The sequence below is a fragment of the Penicillium samsonianum genome, assembly GCF_028829775.1.
Source record: "Penicillium samsonianum strain IBT 33392 chromosome Unknown utg000003l_segment0_segment0, whole genome shotgun sequence".
NCBI lineage: Eukaryota > Fungi > Ascomycota > Eurotiomycetes > Eurotiales > Aspergillaceae > Penicillium > Penicillium samsonianum.
The window spans coordinates 7,146,162-7,164,268 of record NW_026643261.1 but is presented as its reverse complement, the minus strand read 5'-3'; the positions used below and the strand labels follow the sequence as shown (position 1 = coordinate 7,164,268).

General features: G+C 49.5%; 8 protein-coding genes across 8 annotated transcripts; 4 read left to right on the top strand and 4 right to left on the bottom strand.

The window, feature by feature from the left end:
- Window positions 1-532: 532 nt before the first annotated feature.
- Window positions 533-1,564, bottom strand: N7471_006413 (uncharacterized protein; the record flags this gene model as incomplete). Its single annotated transcript, XM_057279132.1, has 3 exons — window positions 533-1,055; window positions 1,109-1,203; window positions 1,256-1,564. 3 exons carry the CDS (start codon window positions 1,562-1,564, stop codon window positions 533-535), a joined length of 927 nt encoding a protein of 308 aa, XP_057138742.1.
- A 152-nt stretch (window positions 1,565-1,716) lies between these two features.
- N7471_006412 (uncharacterized protein) lies at window positions 1,717-1,978 on the top strand (the record flags this gene model as incomplete). Its single annotated transcript, XM_057279131.1, has 2 exons — window positions 1,717-1,769; window positions 1,798-1,978. The coding sequence occupies 2 exons, from the start codon at window positions 1,717-1,719 to the stop codon at window positions 1,976-1,978; spliced, it is 234 nt and encodes a 77-aa protein (XP_057138741.1).
- Window positions 1,979-3,448: 1,470 nt separating this feature from the next.
- On the bottom strand, window positions 3,449-4,839 carry N7471_006411 (uncharacterized protein; the record flags this gene model as incomplete). The annotated part of the gene is made up of 3 exons (XM_057279130.1): window positions 3,449-3,959; window positions 4,011-4,519; window positions 4,621-4,839. The coding sequence occupies 3 exons, from the start codon at window positions 4,837-4,839 to the stop codon at window positions 3,449-3,451; spliced, it is 1,239 nt and encodes a 412-aa protein (XP_057138740.1).
- Window positions 4,840-6,019: 1,180 nt separating this feature from the next.
- On the top strand, window positions 6,020-7,984 carry N7471_006410 (putative amidase; the record flags this gene model as incomplete). The annotated part of the gene is made up of 2 exons (XM_057279129.1): window positions 6,020-6,354; window positions 6,407-7,984. Coding segments are annotated over 2 exons (1,794 nt in total), but the record flags the coding sequence as incomplete, so codon positions are not given.
- Window positions 7,985-9,092: 1,108 nt separating this feature from the next.
- N7471_006409 (polysaccharide lyase family 1 protein) lies at window positions 9,093-10,511 on the top strand (the record flags this gene model as incomplete). The annotated part of the gene is made up of 4 exons (XM_057279128.1): window positions 9,093-9,427; window positions 9,507-9,632; window positions 9,718-10,048; window positions 10,170-10,511. The coding sequence occupies 4 exons, from the start codon at window positions 9,093-9,095 to the stop codon at window positions 10,509-10,511; spliced, it is 1,134 nt and encodes a 377-aa protein (XP_057138738.1).
- A 314-nt stretch (window positions 10,512-10,825) lies between these two features.
- N7471_006408 (putative sexual development protein (LsdA)) lies at window positions 10,826-11,933 on the bottom strand (the record flags this gene model as incomplete). The annotated part of the gene is made up of 2 exons (XM_057279127.1): window positions 10,826-11,533; window positions 11,586-11,933. 2 exons carry the CDS (start codon window positions 11,931-11,933, stop codon window positions 10,826-10,828), a joined length of 1,056 nt encoding a protein of 351 aa, XP_057138737.1.
- A 1,637-nt stretch (window positions 11,934-13,570) lies between these two features.
- Window positions 13,571-15,584, bottom strand: N7471_006407 (putative MFS hexose transporter; the record flags this gene model as incomplete). The annotated part of the gene is made up of 9 exons (XM_057279126.1): window positions 13,571-13,823; window positions 13,876-14,113; window positions 14,169-14,271; window positions 14,325-14,656; window positions 14,712-14,822; window positions 14,875-15,021; window positions 15,084-15,187; window positions 15,236-15,361; window positions 15,418-15,584. The coding sequence occupies 9 exons, from the start codon at window positions 15,582-15,584 to the stop codon at window positions 13,571-13,573; spliced, it is 1,581 nt and encodes a 526-aa protein (XP_057138736.1).
- Window positions 15,585-16,975: 1,391 nt separating this feature from the next.
- N7471_006406 (uncharacterized protein) lies at window positions 16,976-17,991 on the top strand (the record flags this gene model as incomplete). Its single annotated transcript, XM_057279125.1, has 2 exons — window positions 16,976-17,491; window positions 17,545-17,991. 2 exons carry the CDS (start codon window positions 16,976-16,978, stop codon window positions 17,989-17,991), a joined length of 963 nt encoding a protein of 320 aa, XP_057138735.1.
- Window positions 17,992-18,107: the final 116 nt, after the last annotated feature.

The window sequence follows — 18,107 nt, the reverse complement described above, 5'->3', positions numbered from 1 at the left end:
AAGTTGTGAAGGTAGCGACGACGAAGTCGAGTTTCACAAACCAAAGATCCTCAACAACAAAATGAAGTCCAAAGGAGTGTCTTCGCCTAGTAACCTCGGGTTTGACGGGTCGGGTGTGTAGATGCTGACATCAGCGGGTCTTAGCCAATAAGATCGAAGGTGTTTACAAGCCTCGGGCGGACACGGCGTCAACTTGGAGCATCAGGGATTTGTCTACTGCCGATATAACACTCCGACATGCTCATATATGTGATGAATTCTGGTCAGTTGGAATTAACAATGTGATTTGATTGATAAAATATATCAATCTTCCCATCTTATCTACTCCAACCTCCATTAATCAGTGATTTCCCCAGTCAAAACCCATAAAACTAGGTGCCTCAGGCTCCAAGGCCATTCCCGGTCTGGTTGCCGAGACAGGATAACAGCTACTCCGGTCGACTCACATGCCAACCATTGGAAACTACCACATTGTCACATCATGATTTCAATATCTTTGACTATTACAGTCAATCATTAACTAACTAACCAACTAACCGCGATTAACATAGTTCTGATGCCATTCATAGTCCGGATTCTCCGTCAAAAGAGCCCGAATAGCCTCATGCGGCGGCACGGGTTGACGGCCCAGCACCTCCGCCATGAGCGGATCAATTGTGCTCGTCTCCCCCTTTGAAATGCTCTCGTACCACGACAACAGCACCTGGAAGAACCCTTCCGGCTTCCCGCCTTCGTCGTCAGCCGCTTTCAACCGCACAAACTCCTCCGGCGAAACCAGCTCGAACTGAACATTTCGGCCGGTCGTCTCGTTGATCAGATCCACGATCTCAGAGAATGTGATAGTCTTCTGCGCAGTGAGCAGCACTATCTCTCGATCGTGTCCACCCTGAATCATCAGTCGCGCATTGGCCTCGCCTAGCTCCGACCGCAGTGTAAAGGCCATCGGCCCGTCGGAGGGGAGGTAGACGGTTGATGTGCTCGGATACCAGCCCATGAAGATTGGGAAGGCGTCTGTGTACAGGCCCTCACGGATGGAGGTGAAGTTGATACCGGACCTGTCTGGTGTTAGTGATGCTGGGTGGATTGTTTCGGTCGGGGCTTGGCTTACTGTCTCAGCATTTCCTCTGTCATCAGATGGCCTTGTTGGACACCCGCCTTGGAGTCGGAATTGTATCCGCCGAATGCGAGAGATGTATACCATACCTGCGGCGTTGATGTTAGCTGGGATGGTTGTGTGGGGAGTTTGGTGACTTGCATGTTTCACGTTCATCTTCTTTGCTGCAATTACAAAGTTTTCATGTTGCTTGCGCCGCTTCTCGATGTCGAAGGTGTTGGTGCTAACGAAGAAGAGGTTCTCCACGTCTTCGAATGCGGTCTCTAATGTCTGGGGGTCGTCGTAGCTCGCTACTCGGAATGCGATCCCTCGGTCTTCGAATTGCTTGCGATTTTCCTCTTTCGAGGACGCTACAGCATACTCTGATGCCGGGATATTCGCAGCAAAGTAGGATAAGACTCCGGCACCGAGGCCTCCAGTCGCTCCTGTAATGAGGTATTTGAGGGTCATTGTGAACAATCGTAGAAATTATGAACGTTTTGGTCAAGGATCACTGGGACAGGTCAATGTAGTATATGGTGTAGATGTTTTATTCTCTAGGATACCGAGTGTTCTTGTTCTTTTATACATCAAGCCTTGGAAATGTTGATCATATGACAAATATGTCGATCGTCAACAGCTTCGGATTAGAAGCATCTCGACAATTGATAGGTTGGTAAGCACCATACTTGATTATTCAACAGTCACTACACCCCCAAAAAGGTTAAGTGCAGAATGGCAAATGACAACGTTGCACTTGGGGGCCAAGCTTGGCTAGGAATCATATTCATCATGACATTCCGAACGACCGAGGCCTCGCATTTGGTTCAGTCCGAAGCCGAAGCCAACCGGTTTTATATGTATTCAAGCGTGAAGCTAACCTGACAACATCACGAGGCAAAGCTCCACCTCGGAGTCCGGAAACGTAGGATCATTTATGGAGTAGGAATTCTCTTTTTAGTGTGTGGATCTGTTTGAGATATTTTCCACTTAAAGGGTAGGAGAAGAGCGAGTAACGGGATACATAAGCTTCATCTTTCAGCATTCTTCCTAACGCAAATATTTATCCACATATGGAGTATACAACATAATGACCCCCACAATAACTCGGACCAAGAGAGTATAAGCGCCGAATCATCATACCACTCAGACGAGAAAGTACATAAACCCATTATATGTCTCACTATTAAAACAAACTAAGCGCCGCACTAGGTAACGCCCCCAACGGCCCCCAAAATGAAATTACCAACGCCATTTATTTATCGAAACCAAGCCGCGAGAAAAAGCTTTTTCGTTTATGACGTCTAATCTTTGGTCTTTGCACAACACCTGCACCGGAGGGGGTTTCATCAGAGGGCTTTTTCGGCGGCACGTCACGCTCCGCATGCCATCTTCGCGGATTGGGAAGACTGGGATCCACGAGCTCGTCGGTTAATCCGATAAACTCCCCGAACCGGCAGCGCTTGCTTTCAATATCGATGGCGTCTGTATACCACATCCTCTCCTTGTAATCGTAGGTGAGCCATGGATCAACAATCGTGGGATACCGTCTAGTTTCTGTGGTTTGGGGACGGATTTGTTGGAAAAACACGATTAGACTGTCGAGTTTCGCCGAGTCGAGCTGGTAATACTCTTCGAGGTTTTTTGGGAAGTGGATGTGACTTTTCCCGTAGCAGGACACAAGTTCAGCTATGGATGTATCGAGGGGACTCTGAGATATGGGGGTGGAGGGTTGGGTGGAGGTGATTGGCTGATTTGAGAGTCAGCAGCTTGATTACTGGGATCAGCTCTTGGAGCCATGATGTCGGCAACAAGGTAAATACTAAAGTAGGCGAGTTTGATAACTTGAACTGGGCTCAGATGAGGATAGACGAGACTGAAGATGGTGATATGCGTAACGATCGAGATAGAACGCTCTATTTATGTTTTTCCCCAGATACTCCTGGTCCAGGTATTGTATATATCACACTGCTGTTATTGAAACGACCAAAAATAGCGCTTAGCTGTTGGACAGCGGCGAGGGAGTAATTGCGAGTTTCATTCTCAAACATCAAGACATCGAGGTCTTTCTTTCAACCAAGGAAAACCCGAGGTTTGTATATAATGCTTCCATTATTCGTTTCATGCCTAACACTCCAAAGTAAATGATCGGGTTGTTCATATGACCTTTCTGCTACTATCCGTGGATATAGAAGCGTTCTCATGAAAGAAAGAAAAAGGGACAGTCAATGCCATATATGGAGGGCGCGTAGGATATCCTAACAAAGAAATACTTTTAACATGACGTAAGTAGTTTAGTCTACCTAGGTAGTCCAGTATATATCTATATATGTAACCAAAAGAGGAAACCACCTCTTAACTCTCTCTAGACCCAGGCTTCTCAACCCTGTCCTCCTGCCCACGACTAATATTAACTTCATTCGTAACCCGAATCCCGGGACTCTGCGAACCATTATTCTTCTCCTCCTCCCCACTGCGATCACTCCCCCTCGACCCACCCCTAATATCCCTCGAAACCGAGACCTCAGAAGGCATCATCTCATAATCATCCTTCCCAATCTTCGACCAGTTAATGAGACGCTTGCTATCCCGATTACTGGATATCGCAGCACTGCCAATAGTCTTGGAATGACCGAGGCTGTGCAGTTTTGTTGAGCGCGAGCGCGTGTGACTGGAAGTGTACTCAGTCAAGTGTGCGAACAGGTTTCCAAAGACGGGTTTCAGCGCTGGAACTGAGAGCGCGACTAGAGTTGCAGCGATCTCGGCATTCTCGACACACATCATCGGATTGTAGGCCCAGCTGCCGTCGGAGTTCCATTGGCCCTCTGCCACGAGCCAGACGCGGATTGAGGAGATTACGATTACGCTGTGTGGTGTTAGCTTCGTGGAACTAGATTTGGGCGGGGAGGTTACTCACAAGACACCGGGGAACATCACAATCGATAGCTTGATCTTCTTTTCTAAGGAGACGTGCAGTCCCTTGATGAGTGCGGCCGGGATCGCGAACATCAGCAGGTCGCATGCGAGAGATAGCCCCGAGTTCACCGAGTACACGAGTCCCCATGAGAGACATGTGTAGGTCTTTGGCTCGACCTGCCATTCATATGGCCAGAGCCCTGTTACTGGTTTGCAGTGGAAGATCAGGAGGAAGAGCTGGGGTAGGTATGCGGCGACAAGGAGCGGTGCGGCGATGATGATGCTCAGGTGGAGTTTTGTTGAGCGGGCTGTGAGGCGGTAGTAGAAGGCTAGACCCGAGAGACGACATAGGAATAGAGCCGTTGTGTAAAGAATGTGGGCGACGAAGTCTAGGACTTCGGTCTCGCGGACTGTGGGAAGTGATAGCACATATTGGATGTATTCGATGTGGCGACCGCTTCCCAAGTTGATTAGGGCGATAGAGAGGGCGACAAAGGCAATGTAGAGCATCTGCGATAGGGTTAGTTGCTGGATATATTTTCGTAATTATGCATAGTATGGCGGCTCGATTGCGGTGCACTGCAGATCTGGGGTGAAAAGTATGATCTTACCAATGTCAGGACGGCCAATGCATCGTCCAAACCAATCTTCTTCACAATGAATGCGCGGGCATATAGGCGTACAATCATCAACAGGCCCGTGAAGCATATCATGAAAATGATTCCCACGATGGCGGAGCTATCGCGGGACTGTGCTAGGTATTCGAGGGAAACCCCGCTGGGGATTCTCCCTGCTGCATCTGCAGCAAGGATATCGTCGGGGATAATCATTGAATATTTCAAACGAGTGACATGATCGGAATTAGGAAGGATTTAGTAAAGATATAGATCAAGGAGACATTGCACATCAGGTATAAAGGAAAGTGATGATATCAAAGTGGGACAAGGTCTGGTATATTATCCCAAGGAAACTAAATCCTTGGAAATGGTATGATTTTCTTAATTCCCTTGAGGAAAGTAGAAGCGGGTCTTACTTTCAATAATTCCAAGGGGATACGATGCCAGTGACCAACGAGAATCATGTACCAAACATATAAACCTTCGGAACCACGACTCGGGGCACAATCGAAATTTGTGGAGAAGTTCCATGAATTAACTCACTCTGGTAGTTACCCACATAGGTATGTAAGGTATAATAATCCGAAATAATATATAAATCAAATAGACAGCTGTCATATGTCAGAATATACCTAGGTAGAGCAGTACCTAAATTAAAACCAAACTAAGAGCAAAATTGATGCGATCTGCTTTTTCCACGTGGGTGAAAAATCGGTTAGCACGCGAATTGACACTAAGCGTGCTTTTCCACAGTATTCTAGATATTCTGGGATTTCATCGGCCCCGTCGCTATATTACACTTTTTATCAATCAAAATTCTACGGCGCAATGGCCGGGCTAACCCGAGCTAGTCGCAGAATCCGCCAAAGGCAGCCAATCAAAAGACTTCTACTGTGGATCGGGATCGATCGGACGGAGCGCAACTCGGTTCCGTTGGTACTCGATGGGGTCGGCAGAGTCTTCGGATCCATTTAAACGTGCAGTTTTAGGCAGGTGGTCTCGGTTCCATAGCCGACCACCAAGGTATATTTCGCGCTAGAATACAGATTAATTAATACCGAAGGTTGATTAAAAAGGTAGATGAAAGGCTATTTTGGTCAATTTGAACATTTTTCATGAATATTTCTGCTGAACAACGCCACTAACCCCAATGGTTTGGCGGATATAGTGGATGGAATGGGTTTAGACCGAAGAGAAAACCGTTCAAAGCAGATAGAATTGAAAAACAGGAGCCTAAAGCAAGTGTGAAATATTGAAAGCGAAAATATGAAAATGTCTTGGGAATGCGGGCTTATTGGTGGTGATTAGTCACGCGAAGGGGCCGCAAGGTTCCACGGTATATCGTCGGGAGTATAACAACACGAACTCCCCCAAAATATTGGCTTTTCTGCCACATGGTTTTTTGGCGGGGTTTTTCAGTCTAATTCCTATCATGGCACCTTTATTCCAGACATTGGTGAGCGGTCTCGCCTTGGTGAGCTCCGTTGTTGCTCAGGAGTCCGACTGCTTGGTCGACTCCCAGATCCTCACCGATCCCTACCTCTATGACTTCCCTCGTCTGGGCGCCGATGGTGCTGCACAGTTCGCCATGCGCCCTTGTCACGGCTTCAAGCTGGAGGAGGCTACTATCGATCAGATCCAGGCCGAGCTGGAGATTGGCACTTTCACCGGCGTCCAGTTGCTGAAGTGCTACATGGACCGTGTCTACCAGACCCAGCCTTACTTGAAGTATGTCATGTTGAAATCCTGTCATAGAATTGTTGACTAACAGTCCTGCTAGTGCTATCCTGCAAGTGAACCCGGATGCTTTCGCCATTGCCCAGATGCTCGATGATGAGCGTGCTGATGGCACTGTCCGTGGTCCTCTTCACGGTATCCCCTTCATTGTCAAGGACAACATCGCCAGTAAGGACCGTATGGAGACCACTGCCGGCAGCTGGGCTCTGCTCGGCAACGTCGTGCCCCGTGATTCTCATGTCGTTCACGGCATGCGCAAGGCCGGTGCTCTGCTTCTCGGCAAGGCTGCTCTGAGCGAGTGGGCCGATATGCGCTCCAACAACTACTCCGAAGGCTTCAGCGCCCGTGGCGGTCAGTGCCGCAGTGCTTACAACTTCACCGTTAACCCCGGTGGCAGCAGCACTGGCTCTGGTGTCGCTGTCGGCGCCAACCTGGTCCCTATTGCTCTTGGAACCGAGACCGACGGCAGTGTCATCAACCCCGCTCAGCGCAACTCCATTGTTGGCATCAAGCCCACTGTTGGTCTGACCTCCCGTGCCGGTGTCATCCCGGAGTCAACCCACCAGGATACCGTCGGCACCTTCGGCAAGACTGTCCGTGATGCCGTCTACGCCCTCGATGCCATCTACGGCATTGACGCCCGTGACAACTACACCTCCGCCCAGGAGGGTCTCACCCCCGTCGGTGGCTACGCCCAGTTCCTGAGCAACCAGACCGCTCTTAAGGGCGCTGTCTTCGGTATTCCCTGGGAATCCTTCTGGGCCCTCGGCGACGCCGACCAAATCGCCCAGCTCCTGGATCTGGTCGAGCTGATCGAGTCCGCCGGTGCCACCGTCATCAACGGCACCGAGCTGCCCCACTATAAGGAGATTGTCTCGCCTGACGGCTGGAACTGGGATTATGGCACCACCCGCGGTTACTCCAACGAGTCCTCGTACTCCTACATCAAGGTTGACTTCTACAACAACCTGCGCGACTACCTCTCCGAGGTCGAAAACACTAACGTCCGCTCCGTCGAGGACCTCGTCCAGTACAACATCGATAACTACGGCTCCGAGGGTGGTCTGCCTGGTATTCACCCTGCCTTCGGCTCCGGCCAGGACGGTCTCCTCGCTTCCCTCGAGTCCAAGGGTGTGATGGATGAGACCTACTTCCAGGCTTTGGAGTTCTGCCAGCGAACTACCCGTGAGGAGGGTATCGATGCTGCTCTGAAGCAGGGCAACGTTACTCTTGACGGTCTCCTTGTGCCTCCCGATGTCGCTCAGAGTGTTGAGATCGCCGCCCAGGCTGGATACCCTGTCATCACTCTCCCTGCTGGCGTCAGCGATGTCTCGGGCATGCCCTTTGGCCTTGCCCTTGTGAACACTGCTTTCTCCGAGGCCACCTTGATCAAGTACGCCAGTGCTATCGAGGATCTGAAGAAGAGTCAAGGCGCCAAGGGCGACCGTGCACTCCCTCAGTGGCGTGGCTACCTCGAGCGTCCCCTGCCCGTCGCTTTCTAGGAGAGATTTGGGTCATCTTTTGAAATGGCTATAGCGGTGTGAACATTTTTGCTTCTTGTTGTATACCACACATCATTACATAGACTACACATTTTTAATGAATATAATTCATTTAGAGATTTTCATCCCTTTTCTTTGTCCAGCATTATTGGCCTTTAGATGAAACACGCTTAGTATATTTATGTACTTGATGTTTTTCCAGCAAATCCCCGAAATTACGTCGATTCTACTCCGTAGATACCATCTGATAGCTCTGGTGGGTAATACTGGGATGTAATACTGGGATCAACCTGGGGCCCACCTGCAGGAACCGACCTGATCTTCACATCTTACAATTTAGACTGTGATTTACATGATCCTCATTGATGTAAAACGAACTCTCCGATAAAGATCGACAGAGGAAAATCACTCCGTTCGCCAAGACGGAGAAATTATTGTTCCCCAAACCTCACACTTGACCCCCTTGGGCTCTACACAGAAATCAGCAAAGCGAACACAGACCACGTTCCAGAGTGTAAAAAGGAGAGACTCAGATTGGACCTCGGAGACCACGCTCATCTGAGTAAAGAGTCCGAAGACAACGCCTGACAAACCTGCTCCAAGCAGCTACAGATGTGGAGAACATACTAGATGTGAAACATCTTCAAGCACCGGTGCCGATCCTCTAACGCTGGTCTGATTTACGACTCCGTGGCTCCTCAACTTTAATTCGTGAATTTGCTTTGCAAGATGTCATTCGGTCACGGAGGAGATTGTACATGAATTATCCCACAAGATACCGTTCCGCCACGGAGGGCCTTAAAGACGAATTATCCCAAAGCACATCCCATTGGTGTATCTATCATCCCCCATATCACGCGTCTAGAATTATTCCGCCGGAATCTTATCCAAATCTACCCCTACATAGTACAACTCGCTGGTTTTCTCCGCAAAATTGTGGACACCAACGCTACCGGTCAGACATGGGACCCACGTTTCCATGCTAAATCCATTGCCTAGGGCTTCGGTCGGTATTGGCCGGGTCAACGTCGGCTTCTTCAAGACGGAGATTACCCGGGTGCGGAGCCAAATTCCAAACATGCTTGTCTTAGCTTCGGAGAGCTATCTGCATTGGATTGCTTATTCCTATATAAGATCACGTCGACCGCGCCCAACATGGTTTTCTTCAGCTCTTCATCCCAACCACTCCAATCCTCAAAATCTTAGGTAGAACATCCAGGTCCCATCATGAAGATCACAGCCATCCTTGCAGCACTCGCAGTGCGAGCCGCTGCCGTCGGTGTCTCTGGCGCAGCAGAGGGTTTCGCCAAGGGCGTCACTGGCGGTGGCTCTGCCACACCTGTCTACCCCAGCACCACAGCCGAGCTGGTCTCGTACCTGGGTGACTCTTCTCCCCGTGTGATCGTCCTGTCTAAGACCTTCGACTTCACCGGCACTGAGGGAACTTCCACCGGAACCGGCTGCGCCCCCTGGGGTACTGCCTCTGCTTGCCAGGTTGCCATCAACCAGAACAACTGGTGCAACAACTACGAGCCGGACGCGCCCTCCGTCTCTGTCAGTTAGTACGTACACCCTCCAAACCCCAACCCCTGATTCAAATCAATTCCCTTCCCGGAGTCCATACTGACTGACCGCTCCCAGTGACAACGCCGGCACCCTCGGCATCACCGTCAAGTCCAACAAGTCCATCATCGGCAGCGGCACCGCCGGTGTCATCAAGGGCAAGGGTCTCCGAATCGTCAGCGGTGCGAACAACGTCATCATCCAGTAAGAGACAGCCTGCAGATACTACCATCTGCAGCCCACAAAACGCCCCAAACCAAACCCCAAATCCCAACTAACCACCCGCCAGGAACATCGCCATCACCGACATCAACCCCAAGTACGTCTGGGGTGGTGATGCCATCACCATCAACAACGCCGACATGGTCTGGATCGACCACGTCACAACCGCCCGCATCTCCCGCCAGCACATCGTGCTCGGCACCGAGGCTTCCAAGCGCGTCACTATCTCTAACAGCTTCATCAACGGCGCCAGCGACTACTCCGCCACCTGCAACGGATACCACTACTGGGGCGTCTACCTCGATGGATCCAGCGATCTCGTTACCATGAAGGGTAACTACATCTACCATACCAGTGGACGCGCGCCCAAGGTTCAGGGAAATACTCTTTTGCATGCTGTAAGTGGATTGGCTATACCCTTTTCTTTTGGGATTGATTCTCTTTGGGAAGACAAGCTCTGTCTCTCTTGGGATTACTTCTATTTTGGAAATAAGAATACAAACTAACACATATGCTCAGGTCAACAACTACTGGTACCAGAACTCCGGCCACGCGTTCGAGATCGGCTCTGGCGGATACGTTCTCGCTGAGGGCAATGTGTTCCAGAACATTGTTGCTGCTGTTGAGACACCGATTTCTGGACAGTTGTTTTCCTCGCCGGATACCAACACCAATGCTCTTTGCCAGACTTCTCTTGGTCGGGTCTGCCAGGTCAATGGATTCGGGTCTTCCGGAACCTTTAGTGGAAAGGCTGATACCGCGTTCTTGGTCAACTTCGCTGGAAAGAACATTGCGTCTGCCGCGGCTTACACTTCTGTAGTTGCCAGTGTCAATGCTAATGCTGGTCAGGGTAAGCTTTGAAGTGGGGTTTTGTGTGATATACTCCACCCCTGTACAGGGGAAGATGTGAGATCGGGTTGGGTGTAATATACTCCTGGGGATGGGGATGGGAGTTGTACTTGAGAATTGTCTGTCATTTAAATAATAAGCTTCATACGTGAATACTAGCACTTATGTTTAGGAAGTCGTGAGCTTGATTTATTGACAAGAAGAATAAGACTAGAACTAGTTCGAGTTGACGACATGTACAACTTGTGCTCAAGTCACAGGGCTAATGATAGTGAGGTGCGTATGTAGTAATCTGCCAGCGGCAATTAAAGATATTGTTCGACCAGTTAGTTGATGATGAAAAGGCCAGGTCCGGCGAGAGTTTCGTTCGCCACACTGTATGCATTTGGGAATGGTCCCTCGGTTTTGGTCACCACGGCGATGGTCAAGCCGTTCATCTCATGTGCCTCATAGGGGAACAAAGCTTTTGCAGTAATCGTGCCGTTTTCCTTCGAGATAATTCGGAGAGGTTCCACGATCGGCAGATTCCGCTGATTGATATAAGTGAGCCACAGCGTGTCTTCATCGATCCCATCGGGATCATCGAAGGAAACCTTGATGTTTTTGGTCTCGCCGGCCGGGGGCGTGATGACGTTGAGAGGTGCAAAAGTTTTAAGCGGAATGGAGTCAATGTTGGGGCAAGTCCCGGGCACGACAAAGTTTTGAATAGCAGTGAAGGCAAAATTGAGATCACTGGTCGTCAAGAAAGGCAATTCACTAGGGACCTTGCCCTGCATGACGCGGAACCAACCCTGCTGTTCTCCCTCCTGGCCAATAACGGAAGAAATCCCGCGTGTCAGCGCGAAGTCACCGCCGAGAGCAAATCTCTCCACGACGTCCTGGAGGGTTACCAAAACTACATCTGTGAATGTGGTGGCGAGCAAAAGGGCTGCATCATAGTCATGAACCGGGAAAGTATATTGGCAAGGCTCGATTGGGTCAATGCCAACATGGGCCAAGGCGTTGTTGGCGTCCAGGGCATGGAGCTCCTCTTGCTGCGTCAAATTAGCAAATATCACCGAGCGACACGGGTATATCATCTCATACAGCCAGAATCACCTTCAAGCCGTTCAAAACAAAGTCATAATCCTCGTCATCAGTGAAGCGATACCCCATGGCCTTGTCGGTGATGTTTGTGATCAGTTGATCGAAGAAGGCAACTTCAAACAGTTCGTTGAATGCGATAAGCTTGAGGTTGGTGATTCCGCCTTCGCTGATACCAACGGGAGGAGGTCCGTTTGGCAGAGTTCCGTGTGCATTCAACTCAATCGTCTCCAGCTCACTGGGGCTTGGATTAGGCATTCCATCCGGAAGACGGCGAGTCGACCCATTCAGAAACGGAGCAGCAAAAGCCAAGTGGGCCACGCCCAGAAGGGCCGCAATGTGGAAGCGCATGTTGATGGTAAGAAAAGTATTTGGAATCAGAGACGCTGATATCAATGGGTTATGATAACAGAGTTGATTATGTATGAAAGAGTGGAAGATGAAGTTACAAAGTTGCGAAGTTGGGGGAAATCGAGGGAAGTTGAGGCGAGTGGCAACTATAAAGGGGAAGGAGCGGCCACCTGGACAGGGAAGGCACACTCATTGATTTCTCTACGTAGAATACTTGCTATTCCTACTTAAACCTGCCATTCTACACACCGTGATGGAGTGGATCCTCCTCTTCAATTCTCACTTTCCATGTGCGTCTACAAATAATTCTGCTCGAGGCATTACCGCCGCTACTGGTGCCTATGAGCACTGGTTTGTCTGTTCCTATTCACAACACCGGAATCAACCTGTCCAACATGAATCTCAATCTCTATTCTCCGCCTAGCAAGCGAGATTTTAGGGAGAGGTACGAGAGAGATTACCCTCTACATATGAGGACCGAGGCTGACTAGAAGGTATAGCTCCGTATAGTCCACGTCTTTGGTCGTTCAAGTCAATACCGATTGATCAGCATGAGGAAGACCCCTTCCCACATATTGCGCTGCGGGACAAGTGCGATCCATGCATCCTAGGTGTGGAAATCGTCATAGCCATCATCGACGCGTACTGATATGTATACCAACTAAAGCAAGTCACAACGTTTGAATAAGAGTATCATATTCGCTAACTGGACTAGGGGCGGAAAGCATATTCGGTCCGAGTTGGCCTCAATTACGGAGAACGCATTCCAGGATCTAACGCTCGCCCCCGAAATTTTCGACGACGACCAACATACATGGACGAACAGACAAACGTTGGACGATGGCGGGCAATTGGGGGTAATCTTGATTCTGTCGATATTCCCGTCATCGTGCAAGAGATCAGTCGCGTCCTTCGGCCTAGACCCGATAGTGTCCTGTCTGGGTGTGGAACACTATCCTTGCTTGGCAATTTCCCGTGGAAGAGGGCTATGTAACACGCCCTAAAGACTGACATATTAGCCGGAAAGGTTTTCTCGATTTATGCACATACTAGTATCCGCCCAGATAACAGCACGCCAAAAAATTTCTGATTGTCCAATGTAAGAGGACTGGTTTGGAAACGCGAACCTCGAAACCAACCAATCAATTGGCAAGTGAATCACTGACCGGTTGGATGAGCCTTGCGGGAGATTTCGGCCTTGTGGATTCGGCCTCATTAATTCTCAATAGACTCGGGGCTGTAACCGGGTTGCTCCGGGGAGAAGTGGTGCATCAATGGAGCATATCACGAGTGGATCAAAATTGGAACGATGCTTGACTGGCTAATTCTGGACTGACGGACCCCGTGTATTCAATTACAAAAACACACAAAAAGGACATCCACAAAGAGTATTAGGAGTTCTGAATATGAAGATTTTAACATCGTTCCCTCTCAAATAGATCATATTGTAACACAGAATAGGAGGAGAGCTAGACGGTGAATATCCATACCATGTGTACCCTTCTCGCCTGCAGATATCAAGGAGCAATCAAGAAAAGTGTTATCAAATTAATTCGTGAGTAACCAGCAATATATTATTGTCTGACGACAATCGGCACCAAAATTTGCCCTTTGGATATCTTTTCACAACGACGCAATCAAGCACGTTCCCTATGATCAGGCGACTCCTTCTCGGTAATTTCGATCTCCTTCTCGACCTGCTGGAGATCAACATGCGCCACCTGGGCATCATCACCATCGAAGATCTTAGCCAGTTCCTCGAGAGTGGGACCCCGTGTCTCAACATAGAAGAAGTAGACAAAGCAGAGCTCGACGAAGATCCAAACGGTGTAGATCAGCGACAAGTTCCAGTGGTGAGGAAGGTTCTCCCACGCAATTGGGTTGGTGTAACTAGGATGGTCAGTTTTGTCCAAAAAGCAGATCTATATTCAGGGCAACTTACTTTCCGAGAACCAGAGATGCCTGCACCGTCAGGTTCATAATCATGATACCCTTGGCGCGCAGGCGATAGGGCAAGATCTCGAGCGCGTAGGCAACAAGCAGACCCGACCAGGCAATGGCGTAGAACACAGAGAAGAGCCAGACGAAGACGACTTGTGGGTAGCCGGTAGTCTTGACATCCTGGGTTCTCTCGAAGACGGAGGAAACGACAGTCCATGCGAGGAACATGAGAACCATGCCTGGGAGAATAAAGTCAGTAACTCGGTAAATTTATCGCGGAATGATGACACGTACCAACTGTGGAAACCAGGAAAAGAGGTCGGCGTCCAACTCGGTCAACAAAGAATGCACTTGAGACACTGACAACCAGACTGAGTAGGGTTTGTCCACCATTGAGCTATGAAACTTTAGTAAGGGGGTCCATTTAAAAGAGGGCATGGGGACACGAACAGGAATCTTCTTGGTTTGTTCGGTGATACCCATGCTGTTGTAGATCAGATTGGTGTAGTTGCTGAACAAGGCATTGCCACTGTATTGTGAAATGATTCCCAGGGAAATCAGAAGTGCCAAACGGTAACGGTTACCCTTGGTCTTCATGAAGTCCAAGTAGCTGCTGTTCTTCTGGAACCGCATCTCCAAGCCAATAGTCTCCTTAATCTCGCGGTATTCGAATTGAACGGTGGCGTTGTTCTTATCTCCATTTGCATGGTAGTAGGCAAGTATGTCCAATGCTTCCTCGTACCGCTCCTTAGAGACGAGCCAACGAGGAGATTCCGGGACCCCTAATAATGGTTAACCACCTAGATTCAACCCAATACAGGGAAAATGGGAACTTACACCAGATGAAGACGATCTGAATGACAGCGGGGCAGATTTGGAGAATGGTCAAACTGCGCCATGACCAATCGTTGGGGATATACATCGTTCCCCATGCAAGCCATGCGACAACTAGACTCAGTCAGCACACCAGGGTCCGGAGGCCGGCCAGAAGGATGCATACCTAGTGCGCCTAAATTCCACAAGCAGTTGTAAATAGTGGTGACCTTTCCGCGGTGTTGGGGGTGGCAGATTTCAGTGAGTAGGACTGGGGATGCCATCTGCGCCAGACTATTACCGAAGCCGAGGAGCAATCGACCGGCGACATACACTAAATAGCATTAGTAAAGGTAATGATCCGACATCCGGGGGATATAAAATAGCCAAGCGTACTTCCATAATTCTTGCAGAATGCACCGAGCAAGCCACCAAAAATCATCAAGACACATCCAATCATGATGGGAACCTTGCGACCCCATCGATCAGCGATGAAGGGTCTATTCGAGTCAGCGCGCTTCCATTGTATCTGGTGCAGTATAACTTACACGAAAGGGAAACTGAGAAGACTACCAATCTGGTAAATTGCATTCATCAATCCCAGCTTGGCGCCACTGGGAGCGTCGAAGTACACCTGCCATGCGTCCAAATTCTGGGAGGTGTTAAGCATCATTCTGCACAAGGCCCCGTCAGCTCTATGCGTATCCAACCAAAGAGCTAGAATGCTTACCCATCGTATCCAGTAGTAGCAGAAGCGACACAAAGCACAGCAGCCCAGCAATAGAGCTTGCGCAGACCAGGCTCTTGCCACCAGTTAACCTTCTGCAACTCAGGCTTTAAAGCTTGAGTCGCGTCCACATCGGACTGCAGAGTCGATGCGCCGACAGCGATACCCATGTTGTCTGTAGAGTCTGCTTAGACGAACGCAGTGTGTGAAATATTTAGGTAGAAAGGTGAGCTGTCCACCGAGCTTGTGACACAACAAAGCAGAGGAATGTGGAGGTAGGGGGGCTCCCCCAGAGTTTTTAAGCAACTGAAATTTGCCATCCTGGGATAATAAGCTGTGATATTAACCGGTTAATGGGAATTGATGTCTTGGCTGGGTAGCTTGAGCTAGCAGCTCTCCCCAGTTTTTGCGATCGAAACACATATTGGAGAAAATGGTAAAATGGAAATAAAGAAATATGAGTGTTTCCCAAGACGCTAGGACGGATTTCGTGCAGCGCCGGGACTAGAACTGCCTAATCATGCACGGACTAGCCATATTGGTGGTATTTCAGACCGACCTTGCCCTATAGCGGGTGCCAGTAGAGCAAAAACGTCCCATCTCCGGGTTTTAGGGCCACGATGTATCAGACCCAGGCTAATTCCACGGCTTCCAAGCTTTGATGCAATGTTGTGATTGGTGCAGCCAGGTGGGCTATAACAGCCCTGGAGCCGAGTCTCGTGGTCACACTTACCCTCGCTTATTTTGTTTGGTACTTGGATATGTACCGCGTGTTGAGGATTCTTTCTTTGGATACGAGACATATGCCGTTCTTCCCCACAATCGTGCGGGTTGGACGGCCCGAGGCCCACAAATTGATAAACCTGGAGAAGGCAAAGGGCATATAATTGATAATACTCCGTGTTCATTTCAGGTCTAAGCTGGGTCAGCTGTGTTGGCATTGGGTCTGCTCCTGTTCAAGGTTTTGGGTGATTTGTGGTGGAGGTTTCTCTGTAAGCCAAACAGGTTCAGGCTCCGACTGACCGTGCCGGATTGAGAAACCATATTAGCCTGGACGCCACCTGAAGGAAAATAAAATGAGATGGTATGAGTGGTGAACCAAGCAACCCAGGGGAAGTTGGGGAGCATTCTTCATTTGCGGGGGACATGCACTAGACCGGGCTTGAGTGTTTAGCCGGAATTCATATCTTGGCAACGCCATTTATTACACGGTTAATGGCACAATAAATCTTGTTCAGCTCCAAGCAAACGCCATATTTTGAAGAGGAATACGAATATCAAATAATAGGACAACGTTTATATCCCTATTCACCGCTTCCTTCTCCGGTCGTGTGCTGGCAACCGCCTCAAGATATAAAAAAAGGAAAGAACAGCCTCGGATTGGTCCGATCCGAATTATCGGCGGAATAAAGGACCCAGTCACATACTACCTAGGTAGGTAACAGCCCTGGAGCAGGCCACCTTCCCCAAGTAAGTAACTGCCACTATTGCACCAATCCATATCTCTCATTCTTAAAATATGGGCTCATGCTGTAGCTCCACTTCGCAAGACCCAGACACAATGACAGTAAAACCCAACTACAAGCTCTCACAAGAGCAAATCGATCACTTCATGAGATATGGGTACGTGCGTTTAGCAGACTGTTTCACGCAGGAGAAAGCAGCCGAATGGGCAGGCGATGTGTGGACTAGACTCGGTGTGTCACCAACGGACAAGTCAACATGGACAACCGAAATTACCCACATGGGAGACACCAAGGAAGAACCCGTCAAGACGTTCGCTCCCAAGGCCTGGGCGGCCATCTGCGAGCTTCTAGGGGGCGAAGACCGTGTAGCCCCGGAATCAGCCACTTGGAACGATGCGTTGATCGTCAATCTTGGCTCGCCCGAGTCCGAGGGTACATGGCCCCATCCTGCTGATCTGCCGGGGTGGCATGTGGATGGCGACTTCTTTACCCATTTTCTTGATTCGCCTGAACAGGCCCTGCTCGTTATACCCCTATTTACCGATATCCAGGATCGTGCAGGTGGAACTATGATCTGCTCTGAGGCGACAAAATATGTTGCCCAGCATCTGGTAGGTGGCCGAGCCTCTTGTTCCACTTTTACGTCTTTCTGACTCGTTTCTAGTACAATCATCCCGAGGGCGTGACACCATATATGTATCCCTGCGGCCAAGAACCTGTTGGAAAACCCGAGGATACGCCCTTTTACTCAGATATCGTTAAGAATTGCAGCGACTTTCACCAGATAACTGGTAAGGTGGGCGATGTTATTCTTCTCCATCCTTTGATGTGTCACTCGATTTCTGTCAACAGCTTGAGACACCCGCGCGTTATCACGAACCCACCAGTGGCGTTGAAACAGCCGTTCAAGTTTGACCGGAATGACCCCTCCAAATACAGTCTCGTCGAGAAGAAGACGCTAGAGATGCTAGGCAAAGACAGGCTGTCTGGTTGGAAAATAAAGGGGAAGCGAGAGTTCGTTCTTCCGGAGAGGCTGAAGGATAAAAGCGGATCGAGTGAAAGCCAGCTGGAGAGGCTCGCGAACATCACCGGACAGCCTATGTCAGCCTGATTGCCACGATCTTTACCTTAGCCGAGACTACGTCTTTCATTCTTATGTCAAATTAGCCTTTAGCCTGAAATCCGAACTATTCTTACCAGAGTTGGGTTTTTGCCCTTGCATTGCCT